At 36.0% G+C, this 20546-nt stretch overlaps 2 protein-coding genes and 1 non-coding gene across 6 annotated transcripts in view; 2 read left to right on the top strand and 1 right to left on the bottom strand.

Moving 5' to 3' along the window:
- Positions 1-20546, top strand: part of LOC125236063 (TOX high mobility group box family member 4-like) — a 71742-nt gene that overhangs the window by 34042 nt on the left and 17154 nt on the right. The window contains exon 1 of one of the 4 annotated variants that reach the window (XM_048142773.1): positions 6530-6754. The exons of 1 other annotated variant lie outside the window; for it this stretch is intronic. In XM_048142773.1, the coding sequence (XP_047998730.1) occupies positions 6643-6754 (112 nt within the window). In that variant the 5' untranslated portion in view covers positions 6530-6642. Of the gene's footprint in view, positions 1-6529; positions 6755-16858; positions 17008-19005; positions 19160-20546 lie in introns of those variants that run through there. 2 more of the 4 variants (XM_048142779.1, XM_048142781.1) reach the window with 2 other exon arrangements.
- LOC125236052 lies at positions 1186-4177 on the bottom strand. The gene is made up of 2 exons (XM_048142745.1): positions 4036-4177; positions 1186-2897 (listed from the first exon to the last, which is right to left on the bottom strand). The coding sequence occupies exon 2, from the start codon at positions 2267-2269 to the stop codon at positions 1433-1435; it is 837 nt and encodes a 278-aa protein (XP_047998702.1). The 5' UTR covers positions 2270-2897; positions 4036-4177; the 3' UTR covers positions 1186-1432.
- Positions 10821-10892, top strand: Trnat-cgu. The gene has a single exon. It is a non-coding gene; the product is annotated as a tRNA-Thr (tRNA).

Raw genomic sequence — 20546 nt, 5'->3', positions numbered from 1 at the left:
AAGTTATGTAGGTATATTAAGTTTTACTTAATAATGAGCCAACACCGCTTAAAATAGAATACTTTAAGTTATGTATATTAAGTTTTACTTAATAATGAGCCAACACCACTTAGAGTACAAAAATAAGTTCCAGTGCTACTTTAGTGCTAATTTAATTAGGGTTTAAAGTTGACTAAATTGTGATATTGCAGTGACAGGTTTCTAGCCCATCGTCCACAACACAATTAAACCCATATCCCTTAGTCGACTTTTACGACACCCACGGGAGGAAAGGGGGTGGTGAAATTCTTAACCCGTCACCACACGGGGTATTACAAAACGCATGTTAGAGGCGCAGGTTATGAATTAGATCTAGATTAGTTTAGATCAGATTCAAAACTATTTATTATACAAAGCAGAATATGATTGTAATGATCAGTGTTATCTTCAGATTACGTCGATAGTGATTTACTTACATCACCATTTTAGTATATTTTTATTTGTATGTCTTTCCCATCACGGAACAATGGTGTTCCGGACCTTTGGGAGGCGTGCGCGGGGCCGTATATTTTTTATTATTATTCAATTTACCTCACCAAGACCAATGACTTACATACCTAATGATTGTGAAACATTATCAATGTAACACCTGAGTACGTTTTATAAATAAGTATAATATTTTAAATTCAAATATTATACATATTTCTTCGTACTTATTAATGTACTTAACTACTTAATATACTTATTGTACTTATCGTGTTACTTATATTGCACATAGACTTAAACGTGGTAGACACTTTGAGTGGTGGATCTTAAGTTTTACTTAATACTGAGCCAATACACCACTTAGAGCGAAATACTTTAAGTAGTGTATATATGTATTAAGTCTTAGGTAGGTAAAGTAGCCACGTTTTATGGTATATGTATATTGAAAAGAATATTGGTAAAATACAGAATTATACAGTGTTATAGGATAACTTGTTATATATCGCTTAAATGCTAGATCAAATATGACAAGATACAACCACTGGTTGTTGAATTTAACACACGTTTTTAATAAACTATGTAAATTGTGAGGATCGTGACTCCAACATAGTGTAGATTCATATTACATAAAATATTAAATATTTAACATATATATATATATATATATATATATATATAGATTTACATACATAGATGATTTGTTATTTCCTATTAATATAGCCATCTTTTTCAGAAAAATTGAAACTTTAGCACTGTGTGCATAGATTGCAAACTTTATGTAACATAATTATTTATGACATTAGGCCCCTGGAGGATATATCATTACTATCAATTAGTTAAAATGAATGTTTTAGAAACACTTACATAATATGTTTTTACACAAAATATCAAAACTATTCAACATTGTCTTAGATTTTTTCTGAAACCGATAATATTTATTAAAAAATATAACAGGTTCAATAGGAGTCTACAGTAATTTCAAATTAATATTACAGTCTTGATGATCAACATCGACTTTTCCTTTCATGTAATCATCCCATATTTCCCAGTGCGATTTCATACTCAAGTAAGACACAACCAAAATTATCTCACAACCGCAAATACTCATGAACAGATAGTCGTAAACTTCAGGGAAGTAATAAAGCGCCTGCGTGAGAATCAAGATACAGAAAGCGCTTGTAACATAAAAGAATATCTTGATTATTTGAGTAGTATTCTCGGTACTGACCATTCTGACAGTAGTCAGCTTCAAAAGAGCGTAAATAATGCTTAAGTAAATGCCGACAATGACATAGGTCATAGCATGTACGACAAAGAGGTTTGAACCGTTGTCCATGCTCCGTTTAAGATATAAAGGAAATGTGGATACTAAAATAGCCAAACCCCAAGCCAAAGCATTAGCTTTACAATACTTGTGCTGCAGGTCACCGCTGAAAACTTTCAAGATTTTCGTGTAGATAACGAGACACATGACCAGCACCCAGTTGGAGAATGCCGACATCGAAATTGAGAAAACGACAGTCAAGACGGTGTCAGAGCAGGGCCAGTCGGCAAAACAGCCAGTGTAGACAGCATTCATTAGAAGCATGGCTATGATTAAGTTGAGGAAGATGTAGTTTTTGAATTGCCGCCATTGCGGTATTTTGATCCAGGAGATGGCGACGAACATTAAAGCCCAGGTGAAGACGATAATAGCAGTGGAGCTGAGCGCAAGGCTCCATAGCACTGAGGCCTTGCTGTGGGATATGTGCTCCATCAGCGCGGCTTTGGTGAAGCCGCTCGTTGTGTTAGCATTAGATCTCATCTTTATTTGTTTCTGATTGAAGGATTACTAACATTAACGTGCCTAAAACATGAATGTGCTTACTTTATGTTAATAATGAACACTTTACAGATTTATTTCTACCTACTTGTAGACACTATAATTTATTATTGGATTTTCACAATTCAAAAATAGTCTTTAATTAATTTATTTGTACCTCATCAAGTTCAAGTGCTACAAACAATGAAATTGAATTACTTATCTAAAGACTATATTTTAATATTTATTTAAAAATTTTAATAAGGTAAATATTCTTCTCAGATAAGCTCTGTAACATCTAATTGTACTACTTCAAATTTTAGAATTTCAGTTACACAATTGTGATTAATAATTAAATAAGATTGTGTACATTAATTTTAACAGTATTAATTGGACAATAGATATTATGTATATTTTACAGGCCTTCTAACACTATTATTTATTGGAGTTGCTATGTCTGGATATGTGCAGGACAATATATTTCGATACACGTTTCCTTGTATTCTTTGTTTAAAAACTTTGTAGACAGGTCATTTCCTCAGCAGCAGATGATGTGTTTTTAATCCACAGTTTAAATATGACAAATAAAATATACCTTCATTTAGTTTTTATCTCCTTGGCCTTGCACAATCTGCAAATAAAGGCTTAGTTTGCACATCATGATCATTTTTGATAAGACAGTGTGAAAAACAACTCAATATAATTAAAATTCGCCAATTGCAATATTCTGTTCGCCGGCATGTTTTCCGGAGACAGTTCTATTACGTATTACATATTTAAAATTGCAAACGGGACTTAATCGCGTGTTACTATGTTTTAAACACTAACCTCCGACGTTTCAAGGACGACATTGTCCCTGTGGTCTGGGAGCAGACTCCGTAATACGCGATTAAGTCCCGTTTGCAAATTTAAATAAGTGTAGAAATCGTGAAATTTTAAATCAGTTCTATTATTCTATTTGCCAAATGCTTTTTATTAGGAAGAGGTTTCTCTACTCACTGAGAATAACTCTTCTTGAAAGTGCCTTTTTAAGTAACTTGATCGATTTATCAATAGTACATTACATCAGAGGCCGGGAAAATGAGGATTTCCGGCCAAGTGGGTATATACGGATAGGGATACGAGGCCGGGAATCCGATTTCACGCCGAGGCATGTATAGTGCTTTTTTCAAACATACAATGAAATAAAAAAAATGCTCTAAAGGACAATATTTTATTTAAAAAAAGTTACTTTGCAGGCCTAGGCCTAAAAAATAATATGAAATCCCTTTACAGTCCTCGAGTTGTTGCGCCCAAAAAGCGATACTTCCCAGCCTATTTTAAGGAACGTATTAAAGACAATATTTCATTGCATGTTTGAGAAAAGAGGTTTTTTTAAGTCCTTGATACATATTCAATATTCATATGCATGGCAAACATTTTCTGTCAATAAGTAGAAAATACACCAATAAAAAAAATGACGCGAAGCGTTGTCCTTCCCCAGAAAATTTATATTTTGCGCTGTTTTTTTTAAGACGCAAAAACGACGGGATGTTCTAAGTTTGACGTGTCTGTCTGTCTGTGTGTGTCTGTCTGTGGCATCGTAGCTCCCGAACGGATGAACCTACTATGTCGCAGACGGAGGTTTTTTCAAAATTTTATACTGACCTCGAAAGGCTACGCCAATAGTTACGATCAATAGCTTTTGCACCCATTACTTATTAAATTTAAAGGACAAAAAATGGTTTCAAAAACCTCACACCAAAAACTATATGTTAGCAGGTACTTACTTGATAGACAATCCATTGTAGTAGTTAAGGTTGTATTTCCATAATTATTCATTTCGATACATTATTTTCATTTTATTGCACACTTTTCTTAAAAAGGCCATGTTAAAAATTAGATTGAAATATGTTGGTATACACGTGTGAGCTATTGCAGGCCTGGAGCTTTCTGCCTGTTTCGGGGCCAAATAACAAAAGTCCAAGACCTAGATCTAGTACGCAAACGCGATGCGCAATGCATTTTATTGATCAGTAACTATTTTAGCTGTTATTAATAATATCTGGGGTATGGGCTAAATTGTGGCGTAGGCGAGAGGCTGGCAACCTGGCACTGCAATGTCACAACTTCGTGTTCTTTCAATCCGTTATTCGCCAATGAGTGGCACTGAAACTTAAGTAGTTTCATGTGCTCTACTTACCTTTTATGGGATATAGGCGTGATTATGTGTACCTATGTATGTAATAATATGGGCTATACAGCAAGTGAAATGACGGATGATAGAGATGGAAGGAGGACATACTGAGAGTCCCAAGTGAATGGAATAAGGTCAAGTGAATGATAAAGGATGCTTAACCTCAAGTTTCTCAACTATAATTTTTGAAATGAATTTCCATAGAGTACCTATTCTGTGAATATTTTTTGATAAATAATTTTCATGCTAAATTGTATCTTGTTATTTAATCCATGTTATAAGATGTAATGTTTTGAAAAGAAGTGGCCCGCGGAGTTTCTTGACGGGCCCATAGTGGGGACTGAAATCTTCTCGAGGCTGAGGCGTAGGGTTAGAGCCGGCGCAGCTTTATTTGACGTTCATATGCGCATTGTAATATGCTTACTTGAAAGCTAAATATTTCATTTTCAAGTTTTTTTTCAAGGTACATACTAGAACGCGAGAGTCGTTACTGTCCAAAAGTCAATAGTATTTTATTAAAATTACCTATCTGATACAACAAATGATAACAATGAAATAGTAATATCTTAAAATAAAAATGTTAAATGATGTGGGTTTCTATACATATATGTTTCTTAGAGCAGGGTGCCACTAAAACAATTCCATATTAATTTATTTAACTTTTATTGTACAAATAAAGAAAGATATACTTATGGTGGACTTAATGCCGAAAGGCAATTTCTACCATTTGCTTTCGTTTTCTAATGACATTCTTTAATATAACTGGGTACGTAGCCAAATGCACATACGTTTAAAATAATATCGTTATCGTAGCTAACTATCTCTGTCGCTCTTCTGTATTGGCGCGACAGAGACAGACTGCGTTTCGTTTCGATGGCATCTAGCGTCAACAGTTATCATTCGGCTAGGTGATTCGATAATTCGGTAAAGCGTAGCACACTAATTCGATAAACTTTATCGCATAGGTGCGTCCCTATCGCACTTAAAAATAGTGCGAAAAGAACGGTCTGATACTTACCCGGAAGAAATTTCAAGGCGGTTAACTAATCCTATAAATTCAAAGATATTTTAAACAGTTCATTATCAACGATAGCATCAAGGTAATACGAGCTAAAATAGCATGAAAGTATAATTTTCGTGTAGGGGTAAGGGATTTGCTGGCCCAAATCTCATTATAACGTAAACTAGTCATTTTCCCCTGGTTTCCTTGTTTGGTTTTCCGGTTTTTAATTTTATTACGTGGTTAAGGGATATCTAATCTTTGTTGTGAATTCTTGAAGCGGGAAATTACATTAACAAATGTATTAGAAACTATGATTTAATCATATTTACATTAGGTTTTTTTGGTAGACGCTTGCTGTAATGCCCTAATCTTATCTTATACCTTTAAATGAGCAATTCTTGTATATTTATTTAATAGATCCCGGAAAACGCGAATTTTCGAGTTTTCATGCGTTTTTCATTCGCGTTAGTAAACGAAAAATATGGTCGTTAATTTCGCCGACCGCGCATCGGCTGAGCGTAGCGCAAACGTTAGAGGTCGGTCTAATGTTCGCAGGCACATCACGACTTCACGAGTGTAGGGTTTTGAATCCCAGCCAGAAATAAAGTTTTTTTTTTGTATTTATAAGAGTTTTTTTTATTATCTAAAGACGTGATACAATAAAATAGAACCGGTCGCCCAGATATTAACAATAATATGCGATTCCTTTAAAATGACATGTTCATACATAGCTACATAAATATATTGGTTGCCAAAGTGACAAGTCACAATTAAATATGTACCATAAGGCTAAGTTCAGATGAACGCGCGGCGACGCGCGGTCCCGCGCGTTCAGCTGTTCAGATGACGGCGGCTTAGGCTAAGTTCAGATGAACGCGCGGTGACGTGAAACAAGGAATTTCACCATTTCAAATATTCCACTACCGTTGAAAAACATTTGATAAAAATACCTAAAATCAACACAGAACGACAAACATGTAGTATTTCTTAGGTACATAATAGCATCACGCTTTCTTACATCACTATTTTCCTTAGATAACAGTGGATCCGACTGTCGAAACGACGTTACCTCTATTTAATTAGATTTTCATAGAAAAAAAAGATCCCGACGAATTTAAAACCTCCTCTTTTTTTGTGAAGTCGGTTAAAAATTTCGAAGGACGTTTTATTTTTAAACTAACGGTTTTTGCGTCGGAAATGTTGTCGGACTATACGAAATTAGTGTTCATTTTGTTAATACCTGTGTTTTCGTATTTATTGTACTTGGGGTTGATCGCGATACTATATCTGGCGAGATTTATTGTGACTGGTGAGTAACTAATTATTTTAATTCGAACGTAAGTTACTTTAAAAAATGTTAGGAAAGGAAAAGGTGTTAGGTATACACCGTGGTTTTATTGAATTCCGTTAACTTTAAGGGAAGATTCTTTAGTTCACATACAACCAATTTCTCTGAGAAAGTAGCTTCTTAACTCTTACGGTTATCAAATTATTAAAAAAAATTATTACTGAACACGTGTGAGACATCCTTACCACTTTCTAATGTTATTTGTTTTGACATGTGACGTCAGACACTTCATAATGACTTTAATGTTATGATTAAGGTCCTCTCACACGAATAAATCCATTTATTATGTATGAAAACGAATAATATTTTTTTCGAATTTAACAAAAAGCGATATACATGTTGGTTCCTGATGATGAACCTCATTGCGTGTACAAAAAAAACATGGTGTATAGAAAAATTAACATATCAGGCACTTGATACTGAAAGTGTGGCGCATGACACATAAAGAGAACTAAATTTAAAATTTAATAGAATACTTACCTACCTATTAAAAGATCTAAGCGTATCACAAGCACCACAAATAACGGTGACTTCTAAACTTTTGATATCACTATTTTCATCTAGTTATTGATAAAAAAGTGAAAAGGGGAAAAATATAATATTCTATTCTATAATGACATGACTGACTGAACGTATCCGTTAGTACAAAATAATGAATGTCAATACGGTCAATAAAAAAAATTGCTTTAACAATATTGCAATGTTTTTTCCAATTGATCATCGTAAAATGCATCCCAAGCTGGGTTGCATTTTACGCCATCTAGCGGCGAGTAGTCAAACAATGCCATGTCTATTCAAACCTGATAAGCATGTTGCTTCTTTTTCACTTAGATTAAAAGATCTAAGCGTATCACAAGCACCACAAATAACGGTGACTTCTAAACTTTTGATATCACTATTTTCATCTAGTTATTGATAAAAAAGTGAAAAGGGGAAAAATATAATATTCTATTCTATAATGACATGACTGACTGAACGTATCCGTTAGTACAAAATAATGAATGTCAATACGGTCAATAAAAAAAATTGCTTTAACAATATTGCAATGTTTTTTCCAATTGATCATCGTAAAATGCATCCCAAGTTGGGTTGCATTTTACGCCATCTAGCGGCGAGTAGTCAAACAATGCCATGTCTATTCAAACCTGATAAGCATGTTGCTTCTTTTTCACTTAGTATCCCACTTATTACGGAGATGGCGCTAAAAACGTTTTTGGTATTCCTTAATATTATAAATGGGAAAGTGTGTGTGTCTGTTTGCTTGTCCGTCTTTCACGGCAAAACGATACGGCGATAGTTGAAGGGATGGAGAGTGACATAGGCTACTTTTTGTCTCTTTCTAACGCGATCGAAGCCGCGGGCAAAAGCTAGTAGTGCATAATTCGGTTATTTTTATTACACAAACACTATATTCTATTTCGATTTTAAAATTGAATAAAGTACTTGAAAGATTTTTGTGTAATTTGACTTCATAGAGCAAAATTTTCGGTATTTTCCTTTCACGGAAAATCTGCCCCTGTCTGAGATTAAAAATCTACCGGGACATAATTATTATGCTAATTAAAACATGGTTATATTTACTACAGATATGTCTTATAATAATTGCCAGTGAAACAAACTAGGCAAATTTTGGGCATAGGTAGGTGCACGAAAACTCGGATTTTTTGAGTACCTAGAAACACTATCCAATTTAAGGTATTTTATGTTAGTGAGACAAAAGGTCGAGTATTTATCACTTCCTCTAACATAAATAGGTACTTTGTGTTTGATTACTTAGGTAATTAAAAACGTTAGTATAGATATCGCAGAGGACACCACACACACAACAATACGATTGTATCATATTGTAGACACGATAAGTTTCGGACTCGGTGCCATTTTAAATTTTGGACCCTCATCTTTTACTGTTGTGTGCGTGATTGAGTTTATCCAATAATCAAAATTTACCGCTTTCCAAATGGCAAAACGTATCAGTCCAGGATATTAAATCTAGGGTCTGACGTCACAAAGCACTTTCAAGCTCGTACAATAAGCTCGATATCGATAAGATAAATTCTTATCTAACAAAGTGGATCAGATATCGACCAGCGGGATGTGATTCCCTATTGACATCAAGTTTTGGAACGGTTTGAGAAGAACGTTCCATTTTTGAATTTGAAAATGTAACTGTTCTTTTGTTTTGATAAAAAATATAGTGGTGTGCCATTGTGAACGTTCTCTGCTTTGCAATTTTTGATCAAAGTGAGATTTGGATTTTTATTCAATGGAGTCAGGACCCTTTTTATTTCTTCCTGGTGTCGTTGCCGGGATACTGTTTATATGTGTGTTACTGCGTTGTTGCATTTATTGTAATGGTGAGTCAGTTTTTTTCATAATATCTACTTAAGTAGGTACAAGTTTATCGGATAATGATTTGCGGCTCTTTATTTTTGTATAAAATATAAATATCATCGTCATTGGTAGCTAGCGTAATTATGCTTACGTATTCGAATAGTCCCTGTCTCGTTGAATCTCTGTGATGCAATACCCACGCGGTTCAAAAGTCAATTGGATAATGTGTCCTGCTACTAGGTAGCTATATTATTCTCGGGACAGCTCTAAAATATGTGGGCAATATGAACACGTTCAAGCAAGTGCATATCATATTATTATGATACCCTTTAAATGGGTAACTAATGGGTGTACAAGAAGTAGTTTGTATGTCAAATGTATAGGTACACTATCCCTCTGATACCCTATCTATTATCCTGGACACGACATTCAAGCTACTTGTATCCGTGAAAACTTACTTATTTACTTAAATTACCCATTTACTTATTACACGAGTGGAAATATTTCATTGAAAATATCCGATTAAAATAGTATTTGCCTAATTGGAGATAGAGATGTTTAAACAATTGTTCGGGATTGTTTGTAGTTTGTGGCCAATGTGTCCGACAATATCGAACTTCGACGTTTGGATGACGTAGTCGGCGGGCTTACCGTAAGATCATAAAAGTTCTCGTGTCATTTTTGACAGTAATTCACGTAAAGGAAAAGTTTAAGTCATGAAAGAAAACAGCACCTACCGGCCGTCGGGACGTCCCTATCGTACTCACAAATAGTGCGATAGGGACGGCCAGATGTTTTATCATATAACGCGCGACCATACTTGCCTGCCAGGACGTCATATCGCACTATTTGTAAGTGCGATAGAGACGGCCCGATGTTTTATCGTTCATCGCGCGACCATGATTGCCTGCCTGATGCGTTTAAATAGATTGAATTATGAATATACCTGTACTTTGCTGTAACTGCTGTAAGCCTAGTCGTAAGCTAGTTTTAAGGAAAATTTGCAGTGCCCTAACAGGGTTCATGTGTGAACCTATCATATTATTGTAACACCTGTTTTGTACCACATGATTATTATGCAATAAATTATGAATTATGAATTATTATTATTATGTTTTATCATTTATTGCTCATCAACAGTGACAGAGAGGCAAATAGTTAAAAAGGTATACGAGTAGGTGCTATAATTAAATTATTTCAACATAATCTTTATAACACATTCTTATAATCTTATCATCCAACATGGATTCGGAAAACGATAATCAATAATCTTCTTCGCATTTGATAATTTTATTGTTTTTAATGCTTGTTATTGTCAAAACGGCGGTAAATACATACAACAAAAGCCATGAGTGAAGTGTTAATTCTTATATTAGTAACCACTGTGCCCGCTGTTATGTTGCTATAGCTTTTCATTCTTGTGATGATGGGAGTATCTTTATATTTCTATGTTGGTAACTTTGGTAAGTTCATTTACTTAAAATATACTTACACTTTACTCACGTTTGATAATTTCTGAAAGCATTTCTGAAAGAGTCGTGTCTCTATAATGGGCTGTGACAGACGGACGGACAGACAGACTCACGAGTGATCCTATAAGGGTTCCGTTTTTCCGTTTTGAGGTAAGGAACACTAAAAATAAGCAGGGAATTTGAATTTAAATAGATATCATACACGAAAGAAAAAACGACAGGGCGGGCGGGTGGTCTAGTGGTGAGGACGTTAGCCGCGTAAGCTGAAGACCCGGGTTCGATTCCCGGCTCGGCCACCAGTGGGCCCTGTCGTTTTTTCTTTCGTGTATGATACATACATACATACATACAATCACGCCTGTATCCCATAAAGGGTTAGGCAGAGCACATGAAACTACTAAAGCTTCAGTGCCACGCTTGGCAAATAAGGGGTCGAAAGGAAACGAAAACTGTGACATTGCAGTGACAGGTTGCCAGCCTCTCGCCTATCTCGTGTATGATATCTATTTAAATTTATAATTTATATATAGTAGTGTGACTACTTGAAAAAAAGAACAAATCGAAAAATATTCAATTAAATAATTTGATTTGTTCCCTAGTTGCAGGGAATTTGAATTAACATCATACTAAATTTTGTGAGATGAAAAACAATCGAAAAGATCGTGAGTACGTAGCCGAATGGCACAAACGCTCACGAAACGAAACGCTCGTAGATATCTATCTCTATCGCTCTTGCGTATTGGCGCGACAGAGCCAGACTACCTTTCGCGGCGTTTCATTTTCGTTTCGCGTCGCAGAAATGCCATTCGGCTACGGGCCCAGGGACGCGACGACACGACGCCAAACGAAAGCGATACGCCGCTGGCTCTGTCGCGCCAATACGCAAGCGCGATAGAGATAGATATCTACTAGCGCTTCGTTTCGTGAGCGTTTCGTGAACGTTTGTGCATTCGGCTACGATTGCAGGATAGACAGGACGTAGCTATCTCTACGTCACTCATCCAAATTAGTGCGACAGAACCAGTTGCGAATGTTGCGATTCGTTCGCTATGGAGGGTTGACGAATACAACTTTGGCTAGACCGGTTAGTCTGGATGTAAAGTTGGTTTTTACATGCTATTAGTTATTATAATTAACAGTCTCATTAAATAACAATTAGAACTGTTATAAAACAAATTAAGGAAAGTACTACTCGGTATGTTAACAACGAATAGTTTGAGCAGCAGGTAATAGCTACCTACCTACTCAAATTACTTTATCTAAAGTGGAAGTCAGCTCCTAATTATACTGCAAGTCATTTTGTCAAAAAGATACCTGATGCAGTAGGCCTAGCACATGATGGCCGCGGGAGTACGTCGCCGCGAGATAGATGACACGTCTTTGTCTAATTGTATTAATGACATAAGGACAGGTAGTCTATCTCGCGGCGACATACTCTCGCGGCCATCATGTGCTAGGCCTGCAGTAGTTGCAATTTGATCTGATTATAACATTTATAACCTAACTACAAAATTAAAATTTTGAAAAAACCCCCGACCGCGACATAGTGGACCGATTTTCATGAAACATGGCTAAGAACACTCCCGACTAACTCAGCTTTCAGACAAAAAAAACTAAATCAAAATCGGGTCATCCGTTCGAGAGCTACGATGCCACAGACAGACACACACACAGACATACAGGCAAACAAACAAACAGATAGACAGACATACACACAGACAGACACGTCACACTTATAACACCCCGTCGTTTTTGCGTCGGGGGTTAAAAAGAACAGTCATTGGACATTTACCATTTGACAATAATCGCTAAAAATCCGATCTTTTCAGGTAACAAGACTAAACCCGAATGTTCATCCAAGATCGATCTTTCCATTATAAAAGACTAGCTTTTGCCCGCGGCTTCGCTCGCCTTAAATTCGAAAAATGCGGAATGCTCCATACAAACTTCCACCCACTATTTTAGGGAAGTGGGGGGTTAGAAAGAGACAAAAAGCAGCCTATGTCACTCTCCATCCCTTCAACTATCTCCACTTAAAAAATCACGTCATTTCGTCGCTCCGTTTTGCCTTGAAAGACGGACAAACAAACAGACACACACACTTTCCCATTTATAATATTAGTATGGATAATAAAGCAGTTGTTTTACTAATATCAAAGAATAAAGTAGGTGAGGTACGGTGAGGCACTTTTGCATGTAGGCACCCTTTCGCTTCCTAAGCTAGAAATTCATAGAAGCTGTGCGAAAGTAGCTGTAGGCAAAGTGGGTGTCGTGCGAAAGCCACTCGTAGTAGTGACCAAGCATTATCAACCATTATCATGATAACTGCGAATTGCATTTGGGTTATCAGGGTGGCTAGCCGAATGGCACAAACGCTCACGAAACGCTCACGAAACGAAGCGCTAGTAGATATCTATCTCTATCGCGCTTGCGTATTGGCGCGACAGAGCCAGCGGCGTATCGCTTTCGTTTGGCGTCGGAGAAATGCCATTCGGCTACGGGGCCTGTCCTCTACTCGCCTGCGGGAGCGATAGAAAGTGTTTCACATGAAGTTATAATAATTTTAGTGCTAAAATAGTAAAAATATAAATAAGCTAGTATGAGAACTATTTAGGGTTTTGTGAATTTCTGACTCGTTTGCCATCCTGGTTACAATTTACTATTTGTATAAGGTACAGCAGAGCAAATCTCGACTGGGGGACAAATGTAACTGGTCCATTTTTTAAATGTTTTACAATGTTTGCATTATTAAATAGAGTGTCCAGTGTCCACCGCTTATATATGGTAGGCGTGTTCAGTGGATACATGTAGAACTCAGCATCATAGTGTAATAACGGAAAAAATGGATTAGTTACAATTGGCCGCAGTCGAGATTTGCCCCGCTGTACCTTATAACAGAACTGGCTACATTGACCTGGCCCCGTAGCCGAATGGCATTTCTCCGACGCCAAACGAAAGCGATACGCCGCTGGCTCTGTCGGCTAGCACAATCGCTCGAATGGCACAATCGCTCACGAAACACTCACGAAACGAAGCGCTAGTAGATATCTATCTCTATCGCGCTTGCGTATTGGCGCGACAGAGCCAGCGGCGTATCGCTTTCGTTTGGCGTCGGAGAAATGTCATTCGGCTACGGGGCCAGGGTAGATATCTACTAGCGCTTCGTTTCGTGAGCGTTTCGTGAGCGATTGTGCCATTCGGCTAGCCACCCTGAGCTGGTTTTTATTCCGTAAATTTGTAATATACCTAAACGTATAGTAGTGAATTAGTGATATTTAAGGATATGAGACAATGGGTTGGCATACTAAAGAGACTTTGACCATAACTACGGCTACTACAGCAACGTGTTTGGCAATTTTCATGGGGGTATTGTGTATTTGTATTATATACCGCAGAAGTAAGTAAATAAATCAGAAATCATTTATTTGTTGACTATAATATATAGTAGAGATGGGCCGAATATTCGGTAAATATTCGGTATTCGGTATATTCGGCAAGATTTTTAATGTTCGTATTCGGCTGAATAGTTCGGTTACATTGCCGAATATTTACCGAATAAACAAAGTAAATAAATAGCGTAACTTGTTTCGTAATTCATCGGATAATGACATCCTATTTCAGCATTCTAAGGAACTACCAAACGGAGTTAAAAATGCGTTGAAATAAAAATACAATAATATTGTAAAAATAACGTAGTTTAAGAAACAGAGTCAAAAATTTTCTTATGCAGTAAATTATAGGAACATTAAGAGCCTTAGTAAGATAAATGTACCCGTTACCAATCATTGAAAAGTTCTTAACTCTAAGCCAGAATTGAAAATATGGCGCAACCGGATATTCGGCCGAATGTTCGGTTCGGTAACAGCTGAACCGAATGTTCGGCCGAATATTCGTATTCGGCTAAGTCCGTATTCGGCCCATCTCTAATTTAAAGTATTTTTATCAATATACCCCTTTGTGTAGAAAATAAACAAAATGATGAATAGGCGAGACGACTAAAAAAACTAATTAGCCCGTCAGTTAGATTATCAAAGAATTTTAGACACGTATTTTTTCTTTTTTTTCGTAAACGAAAAATGACGACGGTACAGTGCGTTGAAGTTTCGCGTGACGTCACGCCTAGGTACAATTTTTACTTAGAAGTGACGTCACAAGCCCCCACTCCGGAACTTTGATGCTATATATCTTTGTATTTTTTTCATTAATTAGGTAAAGCGAAAAATATGTGTTCAGTATTTTTGGACGATCTAACTGACGGACTAAACAGAGTGCCATTTTTTTTATGTAGTCGTCATCCCTATTACAAGGAACGTCATCTTTACATAATTATTATTATCATATTTCAAGTACCACCGGCAATACTGTTAGCTATACATTTGTAATCCTTATTAAAAAATAAAAAAAAATAAGATAAAATTTATTTCATAGAAAAATATCTAAAATTAAAACAATCACAATTCTCTTAAATAATGCTTAAAAACTATAAATATAGGTACAAACATGGTTTAGAAAGACATAAATAAATAACAAAAAAGTCTTGTATGCAAAAATTTTAAGCAGGTCAACATAATATTATTTTACGCCAATACCTAAACTAAGTAAGTTAATACTTGTATCTTAGGCATTTCGTGTTAGTAGGTCAGTATAATGTAGTTAGGTGCTTATTGAGCAAAACAATAAAGGTTATACATTGTAAGTAAGTAGTTTACATTAACTTAAATAAGTGATAATAAAACGTTTCTCCTTAGACATAGTATAAATAACAGGGTAGGGTTTTAGCAGGTGCCGTCATAATCTATGGTATTTAAATACCTTATAAGGGCACTTTTCTTTCCTGGGCACGAATCATCTCCAGTTTGGTGGTCAGCTGGTTTTTTGAATCGCATACATGTAGCGCATTTTGGTAGTTCTAGTATCTTGGGGCATTCTTTGTTGGTGTGTCCCGATAATCCACAGTGGCTGCATGTGGATTCAGCTTCTCTGCAGTATTTAGCAGAATGACAATATTGCTGACATTTGTAGCATCTCGTTAACATAGTAGGTATAATCTCGTGCTGGGCAGGAAGTCCAATTGATAAAAACGCGCTGTTGCTGAATGAGTATCCGTCTTATGTCGCCAGAGCACTCCAATATATAATTGCATGTGGCTTGGTCCTTCTTGCCAGATTTATGACTTAGGTTTATAGAGCTCATAAATGTGTCCTTAGAAATATTTGGCTGTTGATCTACAATATTTTGTTCATAAATGCAGTCGAAAACTTCGTTCTCTGTTATATTTGAAGGCACGCCCAACAAGATGATTTTAGGTCTTCTTTTGGTATTACAAGGGCATAAAGTCTACCGATGGTTCGTTAAGGATGTTGCTGGATTTAAAGTATTTAAACCAAAGCAATGTTATGTTTAGTACTTAAAATAATCTAATGACTAGTAAAATTGTCCGTTACCTCAAACCAAAGACATATTTAACTCCATATAGACAGCTACAGTCTAAGAAAAAAACGTACCTACTTCAGAACTATATAGAAATAGGTACGGTGGCCTAGATGGCGTTACAGCTTTGGGGGACGCTCGGCTAGATGGTGCTTATATTAAAATTTGACATTTTAACACATATCAAACGTGTATCAAACTCAGAATATGAGCCAAATTGTCAAAACTGAGGTTTAAAAGTTTTAAGCTTGTGTCGAGAGATGGCAGTCTATGCACTGTGATTACATATTTTACTTTGACAGTAAGTGCGTTTTCACATTATCCGATCCGATATCGGATGTCGGACCGATATCCCATACATTACAGGCGCCATCTTGAATTTTTCTATTGAAATCCTTCCGACATCGGATATCGGATCGGATAATGTGAAAACGGCCTAACTCTATAATACTTGATCCTCTTTGCCTCAAACATTACCTAGATTTTAAGTAAATCACTATTCGAAAAGTATTTAACGATATTTGCCTTAATTATCCTATTCAAACTACAACCGTATTACAAAATCGAACTATTTTGTTTTTTTCGTCATATGTGGTTTTCTTCAACCAGGCAGCGTTAAAATATCGCAATTTACCCCTTTTCCAGACAGCTAATAAAATTTCCGACACTGATTAATAATGGACAACCACAAACACATCATGCCCAATTACCCATTCATTCATTCATTCATTGTCGTTCACTCACCGCTCGCGCTCTCAGTGTCTTAATAAACATGCATTTTAAATTTCGAACGATCTAAAATGCCACAGACGTTGATAGGGACAGATAAGGCAAGATTAAAGTGTTATTTATTTTAGTCAAGTTTAAGCCAGTAGCCGGTAATGATGGACGTTATAGCGTCTGTAATGATCGGTGTGTTTGTGTTTATGTGTCTGTATTTGTTTTGGTTCTGGTTCTGTCTCGGATGCTGTGTTAAGAGGAGTAAGTTTATATTATAAAAACTTATAATGAAGTTTTAAAAAGTAAATTATACATTTTTGTTGCGTTTCGATGCCCAAATTCAATTTTTTTTTCTAATATACCACAAAGTAGCAAACAGGCCCGACTGTTGGTAAGCAGTCACCGTATTATATGGACATCTGCAACCCCAGAGGGTGTTTGTTTGAGTTAGGGATTGCCAATACCACTATGTATAAAAACAGGGTCTACTCGGCACTTTATTATGACCAGAGATCGGACGGATTTGCGACATTCTGACTTACGTCATTTTAATGACTTTTAGTATGAGATGACGCACAAAAATCCGATCTCTGATTATGACATTTAATATTAAGAAAACTCTGCAGCAAGTAATTAATTACTCGACACATTATTTCCTCGGATAATGACATGCCCGCTACGATAAAATTTAACGAAGTTATCCACTGTAGAATATTGTACAGTCGGCAACAAAGCTATGAATACAGCCAAAAATTTGTCCACAGAGCGTTATTGCCTGCACATTAAAGTGTGTATACTGAGATGGGCCGAATACGGACTTAGCCGAATACGAATATTCGGCCGAACATTCGGTTCAGCTGTTACCGAACCGAACATTCGGCCGAATATCCGGTTGCGCCATATTTTCAATTCTGGCTTAGAGTTAAGAACTTTTCAATGATTGGTAACGGGTACATTTATCTTACTAAAGGCTCTTAATGTTCCTATAATTTACTGCATAAGAAAATTTTTGACTCTGTTTCTTAAACTACGTTATTTTTACAATATTATTGTATTTTTATTTCAACGCATTTTTAACTCCGTTTGGTAGTTCCTTAGAATGCTGAAATAGGATGTCATTATCCGATGAATTACGAAACAAGTTACGCTATTTATTTACTTTGTTTATTCGGTAAATATTCGGCAATGTAACCGAACTATTCGGCCGAATACGAACATTAAAAATCTTGCCGAATATACCGAATACCGAATATTTACCGAATATTCGGCCCATCTCTAGTGTATACATATTTTTGGTACTTTGTACTCACAGCTTGGTTGCTTGCTGACTGTACGTAATGATTGTAATGACTAATGAATGATAATTATTGCCTAACCGGCTCAGATCATGAGACTCGGACAAAATAGCTTCAGTTCAGCCTTCTCCGAGGTAAGGTCTCTATGAGCCCATTGAGTATGCTATCATTAGGTAAACAGTTTAAACACTTGTGTTTACTTGTGTATATAATATTGGTAGGAATGTGTCAAATTATGCTACTATAAAATATACTTATGTACCTTCACAATTATTAAGCAGATTAGGTACCTATTCATGGGTCAAAAATTATGTAAGTCTTGTTCAACTTAAAATTTCACAAATACAGCGCTTTCACAGTAACAGCGCTTCTCGTCAGTCATATTTATTAAGTTTGTTAAAATAATTTTCCAGCGCGCATATTTTTGCGAAAAAAAATGTTGATTTTATTAATAATTTAGGCGAGAATTTTGCATACCCCACCTTTCTCTGCTGATAAAGTTGACTTGCTTGAAGTAGCGTTTATTTGCTTGTAGTTTTACTGTTTGGTTCTTGTGGCAAAATATTTCAATTTCATGATTTGCTATATTTTTTTTGTAAGGCGCTAAAATAATGTTTAGTCAAAAAGCCAGTAGTCGTGATTTTTGTATTACTACGTGCCATTTAGGTTATTTGGAAAGTGAGACCATTTTAATCGATGTTTTATCAAAATTACAAATCGAATTTTATTTTAAAAATAATAAGTTCTAAAATCGAATGTATAGTAAGCTTACCTATCTCAATCTCGTATAATGTATTGTACTTATTTTCTTTATTTACGGAAATATGAGCGTTATATAGCAAGATTAAAGGCTTATATTATCTTGAAGATACTGTCATTTTGTTTTGTAAGATAAATGATAATCTGATTAATGTAGTCAATAATTTACGATTATAAATGCTAGTTCATTCGGCATTATAAGAAGAATTGAACGTAAAGAATTATTGTTCAAATTATTATTAGAAAAAAGTGTCAAAAATATAAATGTACGATGGACGAATTGACAGCAGCTTTACTTTTCATGGGACTGAATATCATGATGATTTTTTGCCTTTACGGATTATTCGTGAAATGCACTGGTGAGTGTTTTTTTTTGAGCTGGCAATATGAACTGTTTTTCTTTTAGTAAAGAACGTTATAATTTGTTTTGATTTTGAACCCCCGACGCAAAAACGACGGGGTGTTAAAAGCCTGTCTGTCTGTCTGTCTGTGTGTGTGTCTGTCTGTGGCATCGTAGCTCCCGAACGGATGAACCGATTTAGTTTTTTTTGTCTGAAAGCTGAGTTAGTCGGGAGTGTTCTTAGCCATGTTTCATGAAAATCGGTCTACTATGTCGCGGTCGGGGATTTTTTCAAAAATTAATTTTAGCTATATTTTTGTTTTACAGGGGCCTTATTCAAACCCTTCTCATACTAATATTACATTTTTCACGCAATTTTAAATAGCGTAGGTTGTACTAGACTACTGAAAAAAGAAACATTCTGACAATTATTGAAATCAATGTTTTTCTTCATTTACAATAATATGTATGTATTTATTTACGAAGTACCTATATGAAAAACAACTGTCTAAATATCTTATCAAGATTAGTGCAATGACCTTGCTGAACAAAGAAATATGCCAGTAGGGAAATATGACCTTGCTGAACAAAAAATATGCCAGTAGGGAAATATATACATACGATTCAACGTCACGATCGCTTACGCTTCGTAAGCGTTTCGTAGCTAGCTCTCCCTATCGCTCTTGCAGTGGCGCGACAGAGCCAGACTGCGTTTCAATAACCACGTAGGTAGCGTCAACGATTTTCACTTTGGCACCCCTTGCAACGCACAGAGAGTAGGATTTATGCATTTTTTTTTACTTGTAAATAGATACGATATCTATACGACATTCAGCTAACAACAACAAACACAGCATTTACGACGAGATTGTAATGTATTGCGTATGAATGTGGAAGGAATAAAAGAAAGTCATGGAAAAAGGGGATGTAATGGGTGTGTGACGATCAGAGGGCGGAATTGCTCATGGCAAAAATCAAACGTCAATAGAGTTGGAACGTTAAACTTTATCGACATTCTCAGCTATCGATAAATTCAGTCACCTTTTACATTTCTGACCTTAACATTAACCTCTGATTAGCTATTTGACATTTGATTTTGACCTCTTTGATTAGATTAAAAGGAAATTGTATGACATTTGATTACCATTTCTGTCACTAGTAATTTTGCAACTAATTCACTTTAAAAAAAATGGTTAATCCAAAACCACAGAACTAAATCAAGATAGAAGGAAAATGCTCGGCGATTAACAGCGAAACACGTTTTGTGTCGAGCCTATGACGTCACGAGTGTACTTTAGTGATGGGAACGTTGTCGCCGCGTAACGCGCGTGGAAACGATTTAAAAAGATCGATTGTGGAGATTGCGTGCGAGCTGCCCGCCGAAGTTAAAAATATCGGATGTTCAT

Source organism: Leguminivora glycinivorella, chromosome 2 (genome assembly GCF_023078275.1).
Source record: "Leguminivora glycinivorella isolate SPB_JAAS2020 chromosome 2, LegGlyc_1.1, whole genome shotgun sequence".
NCBI lineage: Eukaryota > Metazoa > Arthropoda > Insecta > Lepidoptera > Tortricidae > Leguminivora > Leguminivora glycinivorella.
Note: the sequence above shows the minus strand (reverse complement) of the source record. Positions and strands in the feature narration are given on the sequence as shown.